Source organism: Exophiala oligosperma (assembly GCF_000835515.1).
Source record: "Exophiala oligosperma strain CBS 72588 unplaced genomic scaffold supercont1.1, whole genome shotgun sequence".
In the NCBI taxonomy this organism is placed as follows: domain Eukaryota; kingdom Fungi; phylum Ascomycota; class Eurotiomycetes; order Chaetothyriales; family Herpotrichiellaceae; genus Exophiala; species Exophiala oligosperma.
The window spans coordinates 2827508-2848829 of NW_015622818.1; the positions used below are offsets into that span (position 1 = coordinate 2827508).

General features: G+C 51.1%; 5 protein-coding genes across 9 annotated transcripts; 3 read left to right on the plus strand and 2 right to left on the minus strand.

Moving 5' to 3' along the window:
• The first annotated feature begins 3063 nt into the window (after positions 1-3063).
• On the plus strand, positions 3064-6393 carry PV06_00981 (uncharacterized protein). The gene is made up of 2 exons (XM_016401551.1): positions 3064-3954; positions 4570-6393. The coding sequence occupies exons 1-2, from the start codon at positions 3477-3479 to the stop codon at positions 5955-5957; spliced, it is 1866 nt and encodes a 621-aa protein (XP_016268604.1). The 5' UTR covers positions 3064-3476; the 3' UTR covers positions 5958-6393.
• Positions 6394-6650: 257 nt separating this feature from the next.
• PV06_00982 lies at positions 6651-8937 on the plus strand. 5 transcript variants are annotated; one of them, XM_016401552.1, is made up of 4 exons: positions 6651-6844; positions 6895-6939; positions 6996-7279; positions 7340-8937. In XM_016401552.1, exons 1-4 carry the CDS (start codon positions 6790-6792, stop codon positions 8396-8398), a joined length of 1443 nt encoding a protein of 480 aa, XP_016268605.1. In that variant the 5' UTR covers positions 6651-6789; the 3' UTR covers positions 8399-8937. The 5 variants fall into 5 exon arrangements, with proteins under 5 accessions (XP_016268605.1, XP_016268608.1, XP_016268607.1 ...); XM_016401555.1 differs by having other exon boundaries at positions 6651-6939; XM_016401554.1 differs by having other exon boundaries at positions 6895-7279.
• A 3758-nt stretch (positions 8938-12695) lies between these two features.
• On the minus strand, positions 12696-16451 carry PV06_00983 (uncharacterized protein; the record flags this gene model as incomplete). The annotated part of the gene is made up of 1 exon (XM_016401557.1): positions 12696-16451. The coding sequence occupies one exon, from the start codon at positions 16449-16451 to the stop codon at positions 12696-12698; it is 3756 nt and encodes a 1251-aa protein (XP_016268610.1).
• Positions 16452-16845: 394 nt separating this feature from the next.
• On the plus strand, positions 16846-18941 carry PV06_00984 (uncharacterized protein). Its single transcript, XM_016401558.1, has 2 exons — positions 16846-17133; positions 17196-18941. Exons 1-2 carry the CDS (start codon positions 16963-16965, stop codon positions 18873-18875), a joined length of 1851 nt encoding a protein of 616 aa, XP_016268611.1. The 5' UTR covers positions 16846-16962; the 3' UTR covers positions 18876-18941.
• A 181-nt stretch (positions 18942-19122) lies between these two features.
• Positions 19123-20846, minus strand: PV06_00985 (uncharacterized protein; the record flags this gene model as incomplete). Its single annotated transcript, XM_016401559.1, has 2 exons — positions 19123-20711; positions 20768-20846. The coding sequence occupies 2 exons, from the start codon at positions 20844-20846 to the stop codon at positions 19123-19125; spliced, it is 1668 nt and encodes a 555-aa protein (XP_016268612.1).
• Between the last annotated feature and the right edge of the window lie 476 nt (positions 20847-21322).

A 21322-nucleotide genomic window follows, 5' to 3' on the forward strand; every position in this document is an offset into this window, starting at 1 on the left:
GAGCACCACAGGTCGACAACCAAATGACCTTACCCCTCAAAGATAACGGAAGTTCCATGGCTGTCAACGACACATGGGGGTGTACGGAGTAGAGAAGCCTGCAATCAACAGCATGGGTTCAATGTGGCTGGATACAGTTGAGTGACACATGCATGCCCTGCAGCTCCCGGCGCTCTGGCCCCTTCCTTCCTTCTTTCCTTTGCTATCAGGACACGAGGCAGAATCATGTCTCTGGCATCGACACCGGCGGTCTGAACAGTAGGCTGGCAGGGTACCGCAGCAATGACATGGGCAGGTTTAGGGTACCGATTCCAGGAGTACAGGACGATTGGCTTGAGTGGATGTCGCCAGACCGCAACGTGGACTGGGCCCGAAAAGGCGAAAGCTTTTTGTAAACGATGATTGACCACATGCACCTAGACTTAAAACATTCAAAAAGCTTTACGTGAGTGCAGGGTGCATGATGCGCTTGCCAAGGGGTGTTTGTTAGTGCACCACCAAGTAATGAGATGAGATGCAATGAATTGCAGCGCCAAATGCCCCCCATTTCAGACGCCTAAGTCCAAGGGAGGCTAGGGGGGTTTTAGGGAGTCCGAGTGAACTAACTCGACTTGGTGGGAGGTTTAAGAGGTCAACGACAAAATTTTTCTCGTCTAGGCGCACGATCCCCAGAAAGTCTGGCACCAACGGCCACCAAGGGCTCGCGAAACCCCTCCAATATGCGCGACAAGGTGCCAACAGAAGCCGGGCACAAAACCACCCGATGTTTTTGAGCATCGTCGACGACGCGGCTGTCTCGCAGTCACAGCATCCGTGGAGACATGTATGAACGGTATCAACACTACTCATGCAGCCTTACAGTCCAGTAGTCAGCATACTCCGTCCCGTAGCTCTGACCGAGGAGATGCAACGTGGGTCGTGTCACAGTGCTCAAAATATCGTCGTGCTAGAGACCGAAGCCCGTGTGGGATTGGCGTGAAAAGCATGTTTCCCGCGAGATTTGGCTCAACGGTGACTGCCGAGAAGTGACGGTAAGCATGCATCGAGTGAAAGGAGCATAACGAACAGGGTGTAAGAAGTATGCAGAAAGAGTTAGTCACGAAGTCTTGGTGAGTAACGTCAGTCAGCAGCACCAGATCGGATCAGACACGGGATGCATGAGACTTGAACCGGAGGTGGTCCTTTTGCACACGGACGTTTACGAGGACTAAGCAAGCAGGGGGACCACCACCACCACCAAGTTGGCCTTCCGGATCTCAATTGAACAGGGTTACAGGCCTCCATCCGGAGACTGCATGCTCCAACTTTGTTTGAAGCCAAACAACCCCCATCCGAACCATTGGTGTCCCGGGCTAAACAGTGTTTGGCTACAATCTACTGAGCGAGGGGGGATCCCAGTGGTCGCCATCTCGATGGTTCATTTGACTTTCAACGCACCCGGGCAGACCATGCTTAGATGGGACGCCGCAGATGACCATTTACGACTATTGAACGACTGTGCTGATCGACAATCGAAGTGAAAGATAAAATTCACATGTCATGGGCATGGGCATGGGCATGGCTGACGAGGGAAGCTCATCCCCGGAGCATTCACCACATGTGTTGTCGCACCACCATGACTACAGTACCATCGGAGACGGTGAGCTTCTCGGGGATGAAACGAATCTCAGAGCGGATGAGTAGTTTCAAGTGTGACCTCACCATGATGTCGTCAGTCCACAGTAGCAAGAATGCGTGCAAAGTCGGTGACTGTGGAGGATGCTTCACCTCCTCACTAAGCCTGCTCAGCCACGAAGCGGTGAAAAAATAGACACAGCCAACACGAGAAATGTGGCTCACGCATGCTGAAACCAATGGGAGGGAGCCTCTGTTGGGCCTGCGCCTCAACCTCAGGTCCATGCTGGCGACGCCGAGGGAGCATGTCCAATGGCGAGCAGAGAAATACGAGTCAGAGTGGATTGGCCACGTTTTTCCTCCCCTGCTGGTGGGAGGGGAGGAGTCCTGGTTGACCGCATCTGCACGATGGCGCCAATCGTATCGGCCTCGCCTAGGGCAGGGCTACTAGCACGTCTTGAGCAAGTGTTCTGACTGACGCCAAAAGGACCAACCCGCAACAGAAGACTTGGTCGCTCGAACGGGCAGTCAGATCAAACCCTTCCTGGCCGGATCTACACCGTCACTGGTCAATGGTCGTCGGCGCCGTCTATTGTACAACAGCCCGGCACTGCTCCATCCACTCTTCCCAATGCAGCATCTCCAGCCTAACCCCTCCCTTGTCATCTCGTCATGGTTCCATTAGCCCTAATGTACTCGTACAATAAACACTGTGACGGGAGAACGGGGACTGACCTCCGCCCGTGGAACCTGGAGATTTGGGCTGTTGTGCTTGGACAATGCCTGTCCACATCAACCACCACCAGGGTTTGCTCACAAGCCTCTACCCAACACTGCAACTGCTACCTCGCCAGGATGCTCATGTGTAATAGAACCCGGTGACCGGGATATGAGAGGGTGGATGTGCACAGGTTGATACAGGATCAGAGAGAATCCGCGACAAGAACTCGTGCCTTGGGTCGACACATTATTGACTGCACGAGGCAGGTCTGTCCAACTCACACAACAAGGCATGTGAGTAAATGCTATGCCCGCCAATGCCGAAAGCCAGTGCAAACAATAATCACGAGAACTGGTTGTTTTTTGTGAGATCATTTTCCATCCGAAGCGCCAGGACGGTGCCGCTCTTGTTTGGAAGTCCAAGCCGACTGAGTGCGTGTATTTTAGGCCACCCCGAGTGCTAAGGTCGTTAGCACATGCATTAGCCGTCACTTTGGTCGTTGGCCTCTCCGTAATTTTGTTACAGCCACCGTCTCTGCCACAAGTGAAAAAAAATTACGGGACCCCTGTGCATCACCCATGCTACTATCCTGGTCCTGGAAAAGCATAGGGCTAGGTGGGACTCCTTCAGGAAGGCAGGGCCCCTGCTTTCGGCCTCGCTTCTGCGATACCCAGAGGACTATATCTCACGATTTCGCCCCCCTCCAAAGACCTCAGCCTGAGAGAGCAGAACTTTTGAAACTTCTCGAGCTACTGATAGTCGACCATCGCTGTCGACACTGTGATTTTCAGACTTCTTTCACAATCGCAACAACAAGACACGGTCTACCAACTCCCATCCCGCAACCACCCACCCTCCACAGACGCTTTCCCTCTCTGTCGCCAAAGAATCCTCATCGACATCTTTTCAGCAAGCCTCTCCTTCCAGGAAGCAAACACCCTTTGACTCCGTTATCAGTAGTCTTACCTCAAGCCTCGTTTGCAGGTGACCGCACGACCCTTCCTGGCCCCAAGTGAAACTACCACCTAAGGCTCTCTCGGCACTCCGAAGTCTGACAACACCGACGGAGAAGTATTTCACCAGAGGCATTCCCCCTCCAAACCCATGCAGTTGCTGCAGTGAGAGCGTATCATTCCATATCATGCTCGCTCTCGAGCACACGCGCCGCCAACAGTACGTGGACTTTGGTTTTAACCCCGAGCAAAGTACTATCCAAGCACCTTTCCCTGGTTTGGCCATGGACTCGTACGAGTCAGCCGACAACATGAATTTCAACTTCCACGCAATGCCCTATTCGTACTTTGAGAACCCCTCCATGTTTGCAACAGCACCACCATCTCTCAAGCACGAAATGTCCCAATTTCACGAAATGCCGCCTGCCCTGATCTCGTCCGGATCGGTCCCGTCGATCCCCAGTGCCTCCTCATCGACAGTTGGCTCGCCATATTCCGGACCATCCCACACCATCTCCAGCCAGGACAGCTTCGATCACCCAGGTGCAACTTATGGACTTGGTCTGATGCCAGCCATTGCCCACCACGATTCCTTTTCACAAGACCTGATGGGAGTCTCCATGGAAGCCGACTTTGCCTTGGAAAAACTATCGGATAGTTACGTGGGTGAGTGTGCAGATCTTTCCTCCTCTTCTCAGCGGCATCCTCCGACTATTCCACCCAGCCATGCCCCATTTGTACGTGACTCGTCCTGTCAACGAGCTTCTATCTCTTCTTGTCCCGAAGAGTTGTGTGTCAATACTGCGTTGGATCCACCGACTACAGCTTCCCGGAATTCGGCAAATGCCAACTCGCTTTTCCCTTGTGCCGGTCTTTCTTCCCCTGCCGCCGAGGCCAACCGATCGACACCAATCTTCAAGTCACCCACGACACCAGCTTCAGCATATGCAAGAAACCAGAAGACTGTCGCGTCTCCCACCAGTTCGCGTTCATTCTCATCGTCCCCCCGTCCATCGCCTGCCACTACTCATCCCTCTCAAGTGCTTGTGCACGACCCCACTGCAGTGCCACACCCCCAACCTGCAAGTCATTTTCAGTCCCATTTCTTTGCTCAGAGCAGTGGAAATTTCCTACCACCTCTCGAATCATCTTGTTCGTCTCTTCTGCTACGTCTTTCACATTTACCTTGATATTTCCTCTGTTTCCTTTCTTTCTTTCCACTGAGTCGATCACATCTCCATCATGTCAAGCAAGACACGAACTGACAGAACCCTGTTACAGATCCATCCTTAATTCATGCCTCTCGATCGTTTGGGGAGACGACCTTCCCTGAACAAGCACTCTTTCCACCTGCCATGAACACCTTCGCCAACACCTCTCCATCTGGGTCTCCCGCTCTGTCTCCTCAACCCTACGGCATCTTCCCTACCGCCCAATTCTCCGACCCCATCACAAACTCCAGCTACTACCAACAACACAGCATGCCCAGCCGAAGACCATCGCTCGCGTCATACGTTTCTGCGGGTTCGCATGCCAGCTCCACATCAGAGCCTAGTGAAGAAGGTGCCGAAAAGGGTCGATGCCCTCATCCTGATTGTGGCAAGATCTTCAAGGATCTCAAAGCTCACCTGTTGACCCATCAAACCGAGCGACCCGAGAAGTGCCCCATCGTCACTTGTGAGTACCATCACAAAGGCTTTGCGAGAAAGTACGACAAGAACCGACACACTTTGACCCATTACAAGGGCACGATGGTGTGCGGCTTCTGCCCCGGCTCTGGTTCCCCCGCGGAGAAGAGCTTCAATCGTGCAGATGTTTTTAAGCGACACTTGACTTCGGTCCACGGCGTCGAACAGACCGCTCCCAACAGTCGCAAGCGCAGTCCCACAACCAACCCTCCCAAGTTGTCAAGTTACTGTCAAGATGCCACGGGCAAGTGCTCGACCTGTTCCGCCACCTTTTCCAATGCTCAAGACTTCTATGAGCATCTTGATGACTGTGTGTTGCGTGTGGTTCAACAAGAAGAACCCAGCGAAGCCATCAACGCACAACATCTGGCCAGCATCACCGATGACAACAACGTCCAAGAGACCTTGGATCGTCACATGCTCAAGTCGGAAGATGCCCCGACCAACTTTGGTGCTGATGAGGACGATGACGAAGAGGATGACGACGAAGACGACGAAGACGACGATGAGGAGATTGATCCGTCTTTCAACAGCCGCTCTGGGCGGGGCGCCATCAAGTCAAAGACTGCCGGCTCATCCCGAGCTGTTATCGGCGGCGGCATCTCCAAGTCTTCCAAGTCATCAAAGAAGGGCATGACCTGGTCCAAGGGAGGGGTGTCTCTCCTCGGAAAGGGCCGCAAGAAGAGAAAGCACTACCCGCCATCGTGGGGTATGTCTGCCGACAAGATGCGAATGAAGAAGCGAGTTCTCTGCGTGTACGACGGTGAACGCCGCCTCTGGAAAGACGACATTATGCTGCACAACGAATTCGAAGTGCGCATGTCGCTTCCTGACGGCAAGAGTTACGTGACGGACCTCGATGTCGAGACTTTGAAGCGAGCAGAGGCATTCCACAATGCCAGTCAAGAGGAGAAAGGTCCTTGGTTGCCCGTGACCGAAGCGGACACTCAGACCTTTGACTTGAATGCTTTGATGGCCTGAACCTAGGCTTGATGTGATTCTTCTGAATTGATGGTGCGTTTTAGCGAAATTACGGATTGGGATAATGGGTATGACTTCAGCTGAGCTCGGATACGTCCTTGAGCATGATGACAGAGAGTTTCTCCTGTTTTGTTATCTTCTTAATGTCGGACTTGGAAGGCCTTTTTTGACGGTTACGTCGATGAATCAATGGAGCAGTCTCCGTTACTAAGTGGTTTGGTTGATCGCTACAAGGAAAGTCACAATCGAGGTGGAATGAGAGCCTCACAGTCGGTTGAGAGACATTTCTACTCCCGAAGCTCTCCTTGATGGAGTGAAAAGCTTGTGTATGATATAAGGCACTTTGGACAGTGAAGAGAGGAAGATACCTCGAGGCAGCATGAGAGCGCTGAGCGCCAAAATGTAATGCAGAGAAAATTTCATATTGCAGGCTGTTCTCATCGTGTGTTTGTCTTTTGTTTGTTTTAGGTCTCCACAGGCACATCCTAGGTGCGTTTCAGGCACCTTTTGAGGCACTTTTCAGGCACCGTTCAGGCATCATTCAGGCACCTTTGCCCGCTACGCTTAGGCGAGTCTAGGCTCAAATCTTTAACTACATCCAGGCCCTTAAATGCGCCAAGAGATGCGGAGATCCAAACAACGACATCATTTCATTGCCTGCGGTCCCTCAGCAGAGGATTCACCCTCATCGTGCAACAGTTCATCAACTTGACTTGTCTTGGTCTGCCCTCTCTCGCTCATCTCTTTCCCTCCACCCTAGATTCCTCGCGTGTCATTGTTTTGACCAACCTTCGATCGAGACTGCACGACCAAGAAGCTCTCAGCAGTGGAGATGGCTTCTGAGTGGCAGGCCGCCGATCAACCGACATATACAGTGCTGGTTCAAGGTAAATGGACATCGGCATCGGGGAATCTACAATGTTGACCACTTCTTAAGATGCTCCGAATTTCGATCTTCCCTCTTACATTGCGAACTACAAAGGTACGAAAGCAACCTGCAGGCCAACACCTTCGAGCCGCCAACTGACCTTGGTCCAGGTCGGACCGTCTTTCGCCGCCTCCACCTCATCGCGTCATGTTCAAGTGTGTTGGCGGAAGAGGCAGCCCGAATGGCGATGGCCGAAGCGAAGAAAGGTGCAGATGTCAGGAACTACAACGAGGCCGTGGCTTTATTGAAGAAGGTGTCCGGGGGTAAGAACGTGGACGGTTTCTTGGATCCAGTATGGGCTGCCCAGCAGGAGAAGAAAAACGCGGCAGAGTCTGCTCGGTTGGAGAATGAATTGAAAGGATACAAGAACAACTTGATCAAAGAGAGCATACGGGTGCGTTTTTGTCGCCGGTCTCGATTGCACCGGAACGTGACTGACACCGGACACTTGTAGATGGGGAATGAGGATCTCGGAACACATTACTACACGATCGGAGACCTCACCAATGCTGTCAAGGCATACTCTCGGATGCGAGATTACTGTACCACCGCCAGCCACATTGCCTCGACGGCGTTTCGGATCATTGCGGTGGCCATTGAACAGAAGAATTGGCTGGCCGTACAGTCTCAAGTGCACAAGATTCGCAACCTACAAATGAAGGCCGAAGATGCGAACCGAACCTTTCCGAAAATGCAAGCTGCCATGGGACTTCAACAAATGTCCATCGGCGAATATCGTGAGGCGGCGCTCAGTTTCCTCAACATCGACGCCAGTATCTCGGACACCTACAGCGAAGTCATCAGCAGCAACGACATTGCCGTTTACGGTGGACTTTGTGCCTTGGCATCCATGGACCGTCCCGACCTCCAGGCGAGAGTGCTGGAAAACCACAGTTTTCGAAACTTTCTCGAACTCGAACCTCACATTCGTCGAGCCATCAACTTTTTCTGTGCGACCAAATACAGCCAATGTTTGGAGATCCTGGAGTCATACCGGGCGGACTACCTGTTGGACATCTATCTGCAGCCTCTGGTATCTAACATCTACAAGAGGATCCGCACCAAAAGCATCACTCAGTATTCGGTCCCATTCAGCAAAGTCACGCTAGCCAGCATGGAGAAGATGTTTGGAGATCCTCCGTACCAGTCGACCTTCCTCGAAGAGATTGAAGGATTGATCAACGACGGCAAGTTGGATGCTCGCATTGATCTTGAGCACGGTACCTTGAACGCCGTTCACCATGACGCTCGGGCCGAAGCCCAGCAAGATGCGCTCGACACTGTGGAACGGTTCATCCGCGAGTCCCGAATGAAAATGATCAGGATGCACATGATCGATTCAGGACTTGAAGTCAAACCACCGTCGAAAAAGAAGGGGTGGGGCTCCGACCAGTCTGACGTCGTTAACTACGACGATTTTGGCGGCGGCGGCGGTGGTGGTGGTGGCGCGTCTTCAGGGAGTCTCGTTGGTGTCGGTGCAGGTGCTGGACTGGAATCTCGACGGAGTGGATAGAGTCTACCTCTGAAGAGAGCTAGATCGAGTGACGGGTCCACCTACGATGTCCATTGCGATGATCCAAGAACACCATGATTGACGACTCTGACGAATGATTGATAACAGCCTACCTTTGTGATAATAGAAATGGAGTCGAACTGGGAAAATTCCATTCCTAGAGGTGCAGATTAAAGACGGCACGAGGAGTCAGATTTTGACCACGGCGTCCCATGTGCCCTGTCTGTCATACTATGCCTGGGGGCTAGCCTGCGAGTGCGACGAGGCCTCCTTGTTTTTCTCTCCCTTGTTGATCGAGGCAACCAATTGAACCGAGGGTTGAAGGATAGTAGTCAATATCACAATGACAATGACAAAGACCAACGGACAAAAGTTGAACAAAGTTATTTAGTCGTGTAGACCTTGTGATGGGACGATGGAAGGTTTGAGGCGGGTGATTGAATGATGATAACATGTGAAGACCTATCCAAAGTACTTTTGAGATGCACATGGGTAACGTATACCTACCCAGGTACCTAGAGGTTTTCCACCAATATGGCACGGCCTCGATTGGGGGGGAGGGGGGAGGATGCTTGCGTGTACGGAGTATGTGCAGTAGATTCTGCGAACAGGGGGGCATGTTGGGCATGGGTAAGTAAGTACGAGTACGAGTACGAGTTATCACTCTACGTGAAGCAAAGGGAGCTGCAATTACTAAGTCTCATGCTGTTGTTTTGTGCTTCACTCGTCACTCGTGTCAGACTACCGTAGTGTAGATTGATATCAATCCACTTTGGGGGGGCGGTGGGAGGTTGTCAGTGTGAGAGAGTGTGTGTGCCGAATCTTGAGAGTTTTATTGGTTCAATACACAAGTTACAGCAGGTAGGTCGGGTAGGCACAAAACCAGCAAAGATCCATGGACAGAGAGACGACGACGACGACGGGGAAACCAAAAAGAAAGATAAGGCGGGAACCCAAAGGTACGGGTCGCTTACCCTTGTGATTGCCGTGATGAAAGTCGTATAGCGTTTACTCCGTCTTCTCCCCAGCTAGCCATTGCTTTTGGTCGTCGATCTTTTTTTGGACAAGGTTTACGGATACAAAAGTATTAGTTCGATCCCCCTGGAAAGTCGTAATAACAATCCCGGATCTTTGTACGGACGTATCGTAGCGACGAAAGGGCGAGGGGGCTAACAAGTCAAGAGCGTTTGTAGGGATGGATGGGTGGATTGGCCAGGTCCAAAAAAAGAAAACAATTGGACCGACTCGTTGGCGATCATGGGATGGTCGTAAAATGATCTTCGTAAAAGAAGGAGAAAACGAAGACCCTGTGCATTACTGCGTGGTGGGAAAGAAACAAGGACGAAAAAAAAGGGGAGGGTGGTGGTGGTGTGGATGGATGGATGGATGGATGGTTGGGTTGGAATTGATGATGCTGATGATGATGATGATGAATGTTGATCATGGAAACGACCGACGCTTGGACACTTTTTTCCTGTGCTGTCTTTTTTTCAAACGAGTTGTCAGTTTTCCAAGATTTCCAAGATTCGAAATGGGTTTCTTGATATTATAGTATGTATTTTGCAAATCGGTCCCGTGCGATTTTACGTACTGAAGGGGAGAGAAGAGGGTCCAACACACCTTTGAAAGGGGAATGGAGTATCAAAGGCACCAAACCGAAACAAAACAAAAACAAAGCCCACCTTGCTAAGATCTTTGCCTCTCTTATCTTCTCCTCCTACGGTAGAAGTATTTTGGGATTTGGTTGGTAGAGATGGAAGTAGTACTCCGTACTCCATATAGCTTGTACAACTACGGAGTAAGTCTGTAATAATACCTAGACAAGCTGAAATCTCGTCTCCCCTCGTGTCGTCTAGCAGCGCTCCACTACCTACAATACCTGAGTTTACAAATCTGTCTACTCCGTAGGTACAATACTTTTCCGTATTACCGAGTTTCGTTCATGGCACTACGGAAAGTGTTCATTTCGTACACGTACGTAAAAATTGGACTTACTCATCTACCCTGAGTCAGGTAAACTTACAGAGGTTGACTTCAAGGGGTCAACTACGCGTTGAATACTGTAAGGTGGTCAAGTACTTTGGACCACCCCCCTCCGTGTTTCTCCGTTCATCTCTTGAAGGAATAGAAACGTTAGCAAGTGGTTTCCCCGGACAACCTCCGTTCTTACAGTACCGTTGTAAAACAAAACTTTGATACCCAAAGGTACGGAGCAGAGAAGTACGATATCCAAGGGGGAAAAAAATAATAATGATAAAAAAAATACTTTGCAATCACAATCACAATCGCATTCGTATCTCATTATGGATAAAATGTTTTTGTTTGGAGTGGTTCGCTAGGGACTATTTACGAAATGCCCTACAGTATGTACAATACAAGACTTGTGGAGTTTTGCGGAATTGTATTTCATGTGTGCTCCGTACAGTACCGGGCGGAGTTTACAAGTACTGTACATAGGGAGTGGGTTGTATTGTTAATACGGAATACGAGTCAAGTGTGATCTGGGTTCCAAACAACCTCCACAACTACAATACCTACATTGTAGTCTTGGGACGGGGGGGTGGAAACAATCATTCAAAAACATACTGTATCGCGTCAAGGTGTACTCGGTACAGTAAGGTAACCAACTAATTACTTGTACTCCGTACATAGATTGTTGCCATTGTACTCCGTACCACCCATCGGTAGCGGAGAGAGGAAGAAGGCGCGCTTACGCCGCTTAGTTTGTACATACAGTACTCCGTACTCCCCCTAAAAGAAACAACTTGCATAAACTACAATGGGTGTTTGTTGTAGATTACAGTATCATCTACATACTCCGGTCGCACTCCGTACTCTCCCCGTATTGTATTGTCACTTGTAATAGACTTGTTAGTTTTTTTGGGACTTTGTACTCCGTACAGTCAAAAACAAAACAGATTGACCCCCAATGGGCCCTTTGGACCCGTTGGATCGTGGACAACTTGACTCACCAACGATCAACGGGTTTCAATACGAAAACACTACATACAAAAAAAAGAAATAATCCTTTGCGAATAAGTAATACGGAGTACAAATGTGGCCCACAAGGCGTACAGTATGCATACTCTCCACGCCTAAACATGCATGCTTACGATGAGAGGGGGGGGGATCACCACTCACGTCTCAATCGGGTTATTCTATGCCGTAGGGCTGACTAGTAGTATACACATTTACAACAACAACACACATAATGTATGCAGGGGCCGGGGGGGTGGTGTTTGTACGTGTGCGTCATCCATCCATACAGACACTACGACATTAACTATAGACCCCCGACGATGTGGTACCGGGGGGGGCCTTACATAACTCGGCGGAAGTCGATGGAATAGTAGAACAAATGCCATACTCGGTACAGCACCAAAAAAAGAAAGTACGGTGTAAACAGTCCGGAGTTATGAGTGCCATTATCACTTCAAGCGAATTATGCGAATACGACATCGGTAAGGATTTTTTTCAAGTGACCGTACCCAGTGACCAACGGTCAAGGAATTCGAACAAGGGAAAAATCTCTTTGGGAACCGACGCGATGGTTATTATTTGCATAGGACACGACACAACATGGCATTTAGTCCGGGAGGGGGGGGCCCAAAGAGGAAATAAAACAAATAAAAAAACTCGTCGTCTACACGGTACTGTAGAAAATTGTGTGAAAAGGAGGGGCGGAAGGGTGGTAAGGCTTTTACAATACATCGACCACAAATATTCGGTTTTCCATCAAGTTTCCACCTTTTGTCACATAGTGGTTTGTCCGTAATACGGAGTCCGGAGTACAACCTGCATGGTGGTTATTTTTAAACAATTTCAGCTACGTCGATGACCTTCGAGCGGTCAAAGAAAGACCGAAAGTAAGCCAAACAACCGTCCGAGGGATTCATTCACCGAGGTGCAGAGATGAATGTCGACCAACGATGCATGCTGAGTAGAAGATGACAAGGGTATCATCGTAGGGCTGCATTCATGCAGGGAAAATGACAAGGGTGGTCGTCGTAGGGCTGTAATCACTACCCGGTCACTGGTCGGCCCGGACAGGGAAGCCGTGGTTTTATTTGCTCTGCAGAGTAAGCGCTATGTGTTGGCGTGGGATATTTAGAACAACTATACTGTCCTATGAGGATGATGATAATATATACAGCCTTGTTCGAAGCTCAGCGAGAGCCTTGTCTGGTTGTTTTCTGGAAAGGAGAAACCGAATAGGAGTGTAGATACACGATAATCCTGCCAAGGTAGGCGCAAGACAAAGAGTTGAGTTGAGTAAAACTGAAGTAGAAACATGTCATCAATCCATCTCATCGTCAAAGTCGACATCTTCAACGTTACCCTCGATATTGAGCAGACGCATTTGTTTATCACGCGGCGAGCCCAGGGTAGTTTGTTGCTGTTCGTCTGCAGCAGCTCTTGTCGCTGTTCTGATCTTCTTCGCCTCGGCCCTCAGAAATGCTAGGACTTCCAAATGTCCTGATCTTTCTGCCCACATGGCAGGTGTCAGTTTCATAAAGTCTCTCGTGAATACATCCATGCCGTACTCGCCCACTAGTAGTCTAACGGTTTGGATATCATTTTGATGAGCGGCGACATGCAAGGCCGTCATTCCACGGTCGTTCCTATCGTTGGGGTCCGCGCCAGCTTCGATCAACCGTCGGACCACAGCGGCAGAATGACTGGATGCAGCCTTGTGCATGGCCGTTTGTCTTGTTTGTGTGCGGGACTTGACATCTGCCCCGTGGTTGAGACAGACATCGACCAATTCCAAGTTACCCAATGAAGCAGCAATATGGATAGGTCGCCAGCCGTGGTAGCCCACAGATTCAATTGAAGCGCCGCTCTCGAGAAGAAAATCGACAATAGCACGTTGCTTCTCTTGTAGGCTGACATGGAGTGGAGGCTGGCCATCCTCGTCACACTGATACAAGGCATCAGGGTTGTTTGTGAGGTGTATCCGGACAGCCTCGAGGTCGCCTCGCTCGATAGCACTCGTGAGTATATTTGCATCACTTGGTTCAGTCCCCAATAGAGCCCATTCCTCAGCTCGAAGGTATTTGTGGATGTCGTAATGAGCTGTGAAGAAAGCGACGGTTCGTGGTGTTGAGCCTTTCCGGTCTTGTACGAAGATTTGCTCGCGTTTCAACTGAGATCCAAACTCTAGCAGGACTCTGGTGGTGCTCATGCTGCCTGAACGAACGGCTAGATGGATCGGAATGTTTCCTCTCAAGTCGGCAGCAAGCACATCTCCGTGATGCTGGAGGAAGAATGAGACAGTATCAGTATGTCCACCACGTGCTGCACGATGAAGTGGAGTCCATGCTTCGTGGCCTTTGTGCCACATGTTGCCTCCGTTTTCAAGCAAGTATCTGACGACCTCTGTATAGCCTCCAGTAGCGGCGTAGTCGAGGGGACATAGCCCGTCTCTGTCTTGAATATCGACTAGCCCACCAGCAAGAACCAAAAGTCGGACAAGTGACAGATGCCCTCGGCGGGCTGCGAGATGAAGAGCTGTCATGCCAGAGTTGTCCTGAGCGGCTACTAGAGCACCAGCTTGGAGTAGTGCAGTGACAATATCAACGTTTCCCTGTTCTGCAGCTTTGTGTAAAGGTGTTAATCCTCGGGGTCCAGGTGTATCGAGTTGCGTGTGATTGAACTTGAGTAGAAGCTTCACCATGGAAAGTCGACCGTATGAGACTGCGAGATACAAAGGAGTTGCTGACCCATAGTTTCTGTCTAGTAAATTTGCACCGTAACCAATCAAGATTTCTGCTACACGGTCATGGCCTTGCAGAGCTGCTTCATGAAGTGGAGTGCTCCCATACATGTTGCGAGCATCAAGACAAAGATTGAGCTTGTTCTCGTTGATGAGGATCTCAAGAAGTTCTGCGAGCCCAAACGAGGCAACCAGAGATATACCTGCACCACCAGAAGATGCCCAGACCCAGGCCTTTTCTTTCCATTTGCGAAATTCGGCACTATAACGATCGCGAATCCGAGCAATTGCGATGAGTGCTAGACTGTCGTTGAGAACACCAATGGCTTGGGCCCGAAATTGTTCCACCGGGGCAGCACCAGCATGAAATCCCCATTCCGTTGCGGCATAATCTAGAAATGGCAGGTCATCGATTGCTTGGTGGAATTCATTCCTGTTTTTGAATGGAAGGTGCTTTGTAAAATCAAGAATGAGAAATTTCAGACATGTCTTCGTGATGATCAGACTCGCGTCGTCAAACAAGCCATGATCATGTTCACGAAGGTACTCCTCAAGAGAATGATGTACCAACCGTATGATGAAGCTTTCCCTGTCAACTTCGACTAGCCCACAGCAACAGTCGACAATCGTTCGTACAGGAGACATATTCTCTAGGTCCATATTGTCGTCATCTGGTTGCATTGCCATTGCTTGTTGCAATTCGATAGCTCGAAGCGGTCTCCTTGCATGCGATATCCACATAAGTACTTTGAACGCAAGTTCTTTCTTTGCAAGGGGTAGATTCGTTATTCTTTGAATTGTTGACTGAAACGCTTCTGTCAGATTTGTAGATAGATGGGTCAAAGACCTCCGAACAGCAGCCTTGGTGACTTGATCGAGTATTGTGCGGATCTGCAATGCAGGAAGAAGGAACATGCCATTGGCCATTTGGCATAATGTTTCTAAGATCTGCTCCTTTAGGTTATCATCCAAAATGTCGGCCATGTCTGGACGTTCCTCAATTGCTCGTGCAAGGAACAGTCGAAGATCATGCGAGTGTGCTATGATATCCACGACCACAGGACTAGCAAACCTCATTGTGTTGTTGAGGACATGCGGCCGAGCAAGTGCCAGAATTTTGGCTCTGCCAGAATCTCGTAAAGCATCCAGGACCTCAAAAAGACCAGTGCGTTGGCTATGAATGTCAGCCTCATCGAGTGCGTCTATTACAACAAAGCATTGTGTATAAGTCGCCGCCACTCGTCGCAAAATGGACAACAAGTCATGAAACCACGTTTGATCTTTCACATCGTTTCGAGTACGCTGATAGAATTCTGCGACTGCAGAAGGAACCGTATTGCCATTCATAGACAGTTGGCGCAATAGTGTTCGTGCTAGATTGATGGGAGTCTGGGACTGTTGATCCGAGAAATCGTAGTAATAATATGCAACAGCGACATTCGGATCCTTGAATGTTGAGCGCAGATGGTCGACAATCAACGAGCAGAGGATGGATTTTCCGGCACCTGGTCCACCAACGCAAAGCAGATCATGTTCCGCGGTGTCAGCCTGTAGCCATGCGAGATAGTCTCGGTTTTGCAAGAACCAGACTCCTGTCCCTTTCGACCTTCTCAGTTGCAGATCTCGATGCTTATGCAACCATGATACTGGCGCGAGCCAATCCAAAATATCAGTAGTACGCCTCTCCTGCTCTCTGAGCTCTGCCATTCGTGCCGCATGGGTCAATTCGTTCACGTCGAGGGCTGTATTGGTGAGCATCGGAATCAGGGCAATGATCTCTTGGATCTGAGCTGCTCGTTTTGCTGCTTCTTCGTTCGAAAGACCCATCTGGGCCGATAGCTCACTGATCTTTCTTGACACACCGAGCATCTCCTGTAAGCCTTTGGCCGCGTCCTCCGAAGTTCTGGCGAGGAGGTCGCAGCCCTCGACTGTGACGGCGAAGTGGAAGGTCTGTCCATAGCGTCGGAGGTTGTCGATCAAGTGGTTGACTTCCCTCTGTTCAAAGGGCCATTTGAGCTTGTCAATAGCTCGAGACACCTTACCGCCCTCCAGAGGTTTCAATTTCTCGCCAATTCGTTCTATTCTGTCGCGACAGTCGCTGATGGCTTTCTGGAGGACCGAGTTGTTGTCGAACGACCTGCCTTTGGCCCTCTCACTTGTCAAGAACTCTCGCAGACTGCCGAGGACCTCGCTTAAGAGAAGCAATTCTTCGTGCAATTCCCGGATATTCTTCGAGCGATCTTTGATCGAAGTAACATAAACTGCTATCGCACCACTAACCTGCAAGGCCAGGGTGATGAGGCCAGCAATACCACTGGCGACGGAGACACCGTCCATGATGGTGGAAGGACAGCGTTCAAAGACATTGAAGTTATGATGGCCATCATGTACGCCAAAGCTGCACCATCAAAGATTTATAATGTGGCCAGCAATTTGGGAAAGAATGATCCAAGTAGATGTGAAACGTAAGCGGCCATCACCCGCAATTAAAGGCAGCGGGGGCTAAATCTAATTAAAGCTTAAGGGCTCGGGGGGGCCGGCCTGTGGCATTCTGCTCAAGGGGGATAATTGGGCACGACGGGCCTAGAGGGACGCCCCCGGGTTCATTAGACGCCACTTAAAAGCTGGTGAGGGACGCGCCCCTGCCATATTTCCCGTGCCGCTGGTGCCGCTTTTATTGACACATTCCAGGAACAGCATCCTTGCTTCATGATCAAACAAATCTGCCACATAGAAATGTCATTCCGTTTCGAAACCCACCGATTCACACATCGACCTCAAGCAGTTTGTTACCGTGGCCTTTATTGGCGACAATGAGGGACGGAATCGCACCTTCAGTCGAAGAGAAATGAAACCCAACCCTGGCATCAATTCCAGCACGTTTGCCGGGATAAAACATCGCATCTGGAGTCTTCCGACTGCTCTGGTACTGCTCTGGGTGGTCGTCTTGTTATGGGGTGAAAGATTCACCTACGGGAACAGCGTCAAGCGATGTCTCTGGCAGCAGTGGGAATCATGGGTAAGTTACGCATTACCAGCCAGCACAGGTTGTCCATTCATTGCTAACACACGATAACTCAGCCAACTCACGCTCAACCGCACCACGTTCTCCTTGTTGCTGATCCCCAGCTCGTCGATCCACATACCTATCCAGACCGACCATGGCCTCTCTCGGACCTGACTGTCGCGTACACCGATCGCTACCTGCGTCGCTCGTATCGACACTTGCAAGACAAGTTGCGACCCGACGCGACTCTTTTCCTCGGGGATCTCTTCGACGGCGGACGAGAATGGGGGACGGTCGACTCGTCTTCTCCGGAGGAGCGGTACAAGAAATACGGCACGTCCTTCTGGATGAAAGAGTACATGCGCTTCTCCGACATGTTTTTGCGCTCGTGGTACAAAGGACGACTCGCGAGCCGGGCCGAACCTGAAGGCCGTCGCATCCTTGCTTCCTTGCCAGGGAACCACGATCTAGGCTTTGCCGCGGGCATCCAACAGCCTGTCAAAGAGCGCTTCGACGCATACTTTGGCCCGATGAACCGCATCGACATCATTGGAAACCATTCCTTCGTACACCTCGACACCGTTTCCCTGAGCGCAATGGACCAAATCGACCCCGAGACAGGCAGTTCGGGAGCCGGCGACGGCAGCGCGGCAGCCACAGCATCCAGCAAGATCTGGACGCCCGTCGAGGAGTTCCTCCAAAACGCCAAAAACACCCGTGACAAAGCCATCCGCCATGCCTGCGAAACTCGATTCAACTGGCCAGCTTCAGGCCATCGCGACCTGTTGGATCCCAACGTTCGTTCCGCCGCAGACACATCAGAAGACCCCAATCCACGCCAGCCCCGTCCCAAAGTATCATCATCTCAGTTTCCAACGATCCTTCTCTCCCACGTTCCCCTCTTCCGCTCCGGCACGACCTCCTGCGGGCCCAACCGCGAACGAGGCACGTCCATCCCCTTGTCAGCAGGATACCAGTACCAAAACGTCCTCACGCCCTTGATCTCCCAAGACATTGTCAAGCACCTGACGGCCGAAGAGATCACCATGATCTACTCCGGCGACGACCACGACTACTGCGAAATCGAGCACAGCGAGTTTACGGGCCGCATTCGCGAAATCACCGTGAAGAGCATGTCCTGGGCCATGGGCATTCGTTTGCCTGCTGTACAGCTCGTCAGTCTATGGAATCCCGTGGCCCAAGACGCCGTCTTTCCCAATTCTGGCGACGACAACGACGACACCACCGGCCGACAAGCCACGCCGCGAGACACGGTCCAGAACCACCTCTGTCTCCTCCCCGACCAGCTGGGCGTGTTTATCCGGTACGCCCAGATGCTGGGTCTGACCGTGCTCGTCCTCATGGTCCGCACGTTGCTACACGGTCGTGGCCGCGGCGCGACGGCACAGAGTGACCAGAAATCGGAGCCCTTGTTGCCCATCGCCCGCGACGTCGACCCCGCCGGGGTCCAGTCGTGCTCGTCCGTACGCAAGGATGACGAGAACGTGGCCACGCGGAAGATGGGGTCGTACGCTCACGGCGGACGTTCCAGATCGTCGTCACCTTGGAAAAAACCACGCTTCATGAAAGATGGTGATGATGACGACGAGGATGACTGGGGCATGCCACAGTCGAAAAGGAGGTTGCGGCCTCATCTCAATCGTCCAGGAAAGCTCCGGTTCTTTGGAAAGTCAATGCGGCAGGTCGCGTGGCCAGTGATACTGTTTTATATCTGGTTGATATGGACGGGTTAGAGTTTTGTGATAGCAACTTTAGAAGCCCAGCAAGAGATTACTAAGGTAGTCGAATGAACATTCTGATGACACCAAAAGGAGCCTTTCTCAAAAAGTCCTTGATTAAGCCGAGGAAAACTAAACAAACTGCTTGCCTTTGAGCCCAGCCTGTCCTATGGACGATTAAGTACTTTGCCGCAACACGGAATCACCGCCCTCTTTTTTTGGATTGTAATGTACACGCTGACCAGAATATCATGGTTCGACATCATTTCTTGCCGTTTTGGCCGCCACTCTTTCCATCTGACGGACAGCACATTTTGTTGTTAGCACAATCGTTGCCGCACTCAAGGAGGCATGTCGGTCCTTCACTGTTCACACTTGCAGCGTTGCTACTCGTTGCATTTTGCGAGGGATTCAGCTGACTGCCCAATGTCGCCGCATCAGCAGGTGGTGACGTAAACTCGGGCTGAATAGTTGAGCTGTGGATGCCGTAGCCATGCAGACAACCTCGAATTTCGCGGGCAAGATGCATGTAACTAGCAGAACCTGACCCGTGAACTTCACAGTCAACCTTGACATGCAAGCTGGCAACAAGTTTGGTGTCACTTAGCTGCCACACATGGAGATGGTGAGCCGAAATGACTCTCGGGAGTGATTCAATGTCGGAAGTGATTTCGTCGATCGATATGCCCACTGGTACCGCCTGCAGTAGGATCCGGCTGGCTGCCTTGCAAAGAGGGATAGCGCTGTAGAGGATAATGACGGTGATGACAAGTGAAATACCAGGGTCAAAGTAGTACCGGGCCGGGAAGGTGGTGAGCCAGATGATCAAGGCAGAAGCGATCACACCAATGTTGCCAAGCGCGTCACCCAAGACATGAAGGAAAACACCTCGCATGTTCAAATCTCCGTGGGAATGACCATGACCACCATGGCCATGGCCTTTGTGAGACTCTCCCTGAGGCTTGTTATGCAAATGCTCAGCATGGTTATAGTCCATACTATGTCGTCTGCCGATGCTGCCATAGCCTTGACTGCCTTTCGACGGGGTTGTCCCAGCTTTCCCAAAGATCTGTGAACGTTCGGTGGGTACATCTTCGTCTTCCAGTAAGGCTTCACCTTCCTCTGAAGATTCATCCGATCGCTCCTCGAGCCGAGCAGCCTGGATGATTTCCTGTCGAAAAGAAGCTGGATGAACGTGGATATTATCCACTGAACCGAAGCCTCGTCCAAGCGACCCTGAGGTCCTACGCCGATGTCGACCGTGAATCTCGCCATTGCCTAGTGACCTGCGGTGTGGTGTGTCTGACGATTGACCTGAAATGGTTGTGTTCTCTTCGTCCGAGGATGTAAAGTTTCGTGCATCGGGCCCTTTGTAACCAGCGACTTTTACTTGAGGAAGGACATCTTCAATATTGCCACTTTCGTCGGCGACGGCCTCGGTTTCCGCGTCGTGACTGTGAACATGTCCGTGACCTTCTTCCGCATCTTTGACCGCATCCCCGTGTTCTTGGCTTCCGTGGCTATGACCGTGATCGTGAAAGAGGAGAAGACCGAAAATATTGGAGGCCAGGCCGAGGCAGCCAACAATCAGAACGAGCATTGGGTTGGAGACGACTTGAGGTTCCACAAATCGTTGGATGGCTTCGAGGAAGATCGAGAGACACAAGGCAACTAGAAAAACACCGTTGACCAGAGCACCCAGTGTCTCTGCTCGCTGCCAGCCGTAGGTGAACATTTTGGAACTTCCAGTGTTCGCAACACGGACTGCCCAGAGCCCAACACACAATGACAAAACATCATTCAACATATGAAACGAATCTGCCACCAGGGCTAGTGAATGGACGGTATAGCCTGGGAAGTTGGGGGTTAGTTTTGCAGACGCATGTCGGGGAAGGAATGGCACTCACCAACGACGAGCTCCACCAGGAAGAACGCAGAATCGATCCCCAGCAGTATGCCAATTCTCTGGCTCTTTGTCAAACCCATGGCTGAGCGAGCCCGGGATTGAATGGCCGACCGGGGCGCGCAGCACTCGTTGAGAGTTGTAGTCGACGAGGCAAAGGGGGACGGGGGCGTTGACGAGAACGCTCTGTGTGGGCTGAAATATGCAAGCGTTGGTTTCTGAACGGACTCAAGGGGAGTGTGTGGAGATGAGGAAGAATGAAAGGAAGAGATGTGGCTATTGTTGGAAGATGTCGATGGCTGCGATCCAACTGAAGATGGAGAGGAGACGGAGGGGATCGCCGCCGATGAGTGAATAAGAGTGCTGTGGCGAGATGACGGAAGGTGTTCGTGGTGTTTCTCGATTACGAGGACTCGAAAGGCATGTGGTGGTGGGAGTGATGGTGGTGGCTGCCGCTATAAGGCACCTAAGTTAGCACTGCCATTGCGCCCCCGACATCGCTCTCTCGACAGGCGGGGCTGGGCCTACCAGGGGGACTTGCGTTGCGCCTGGACTGCAC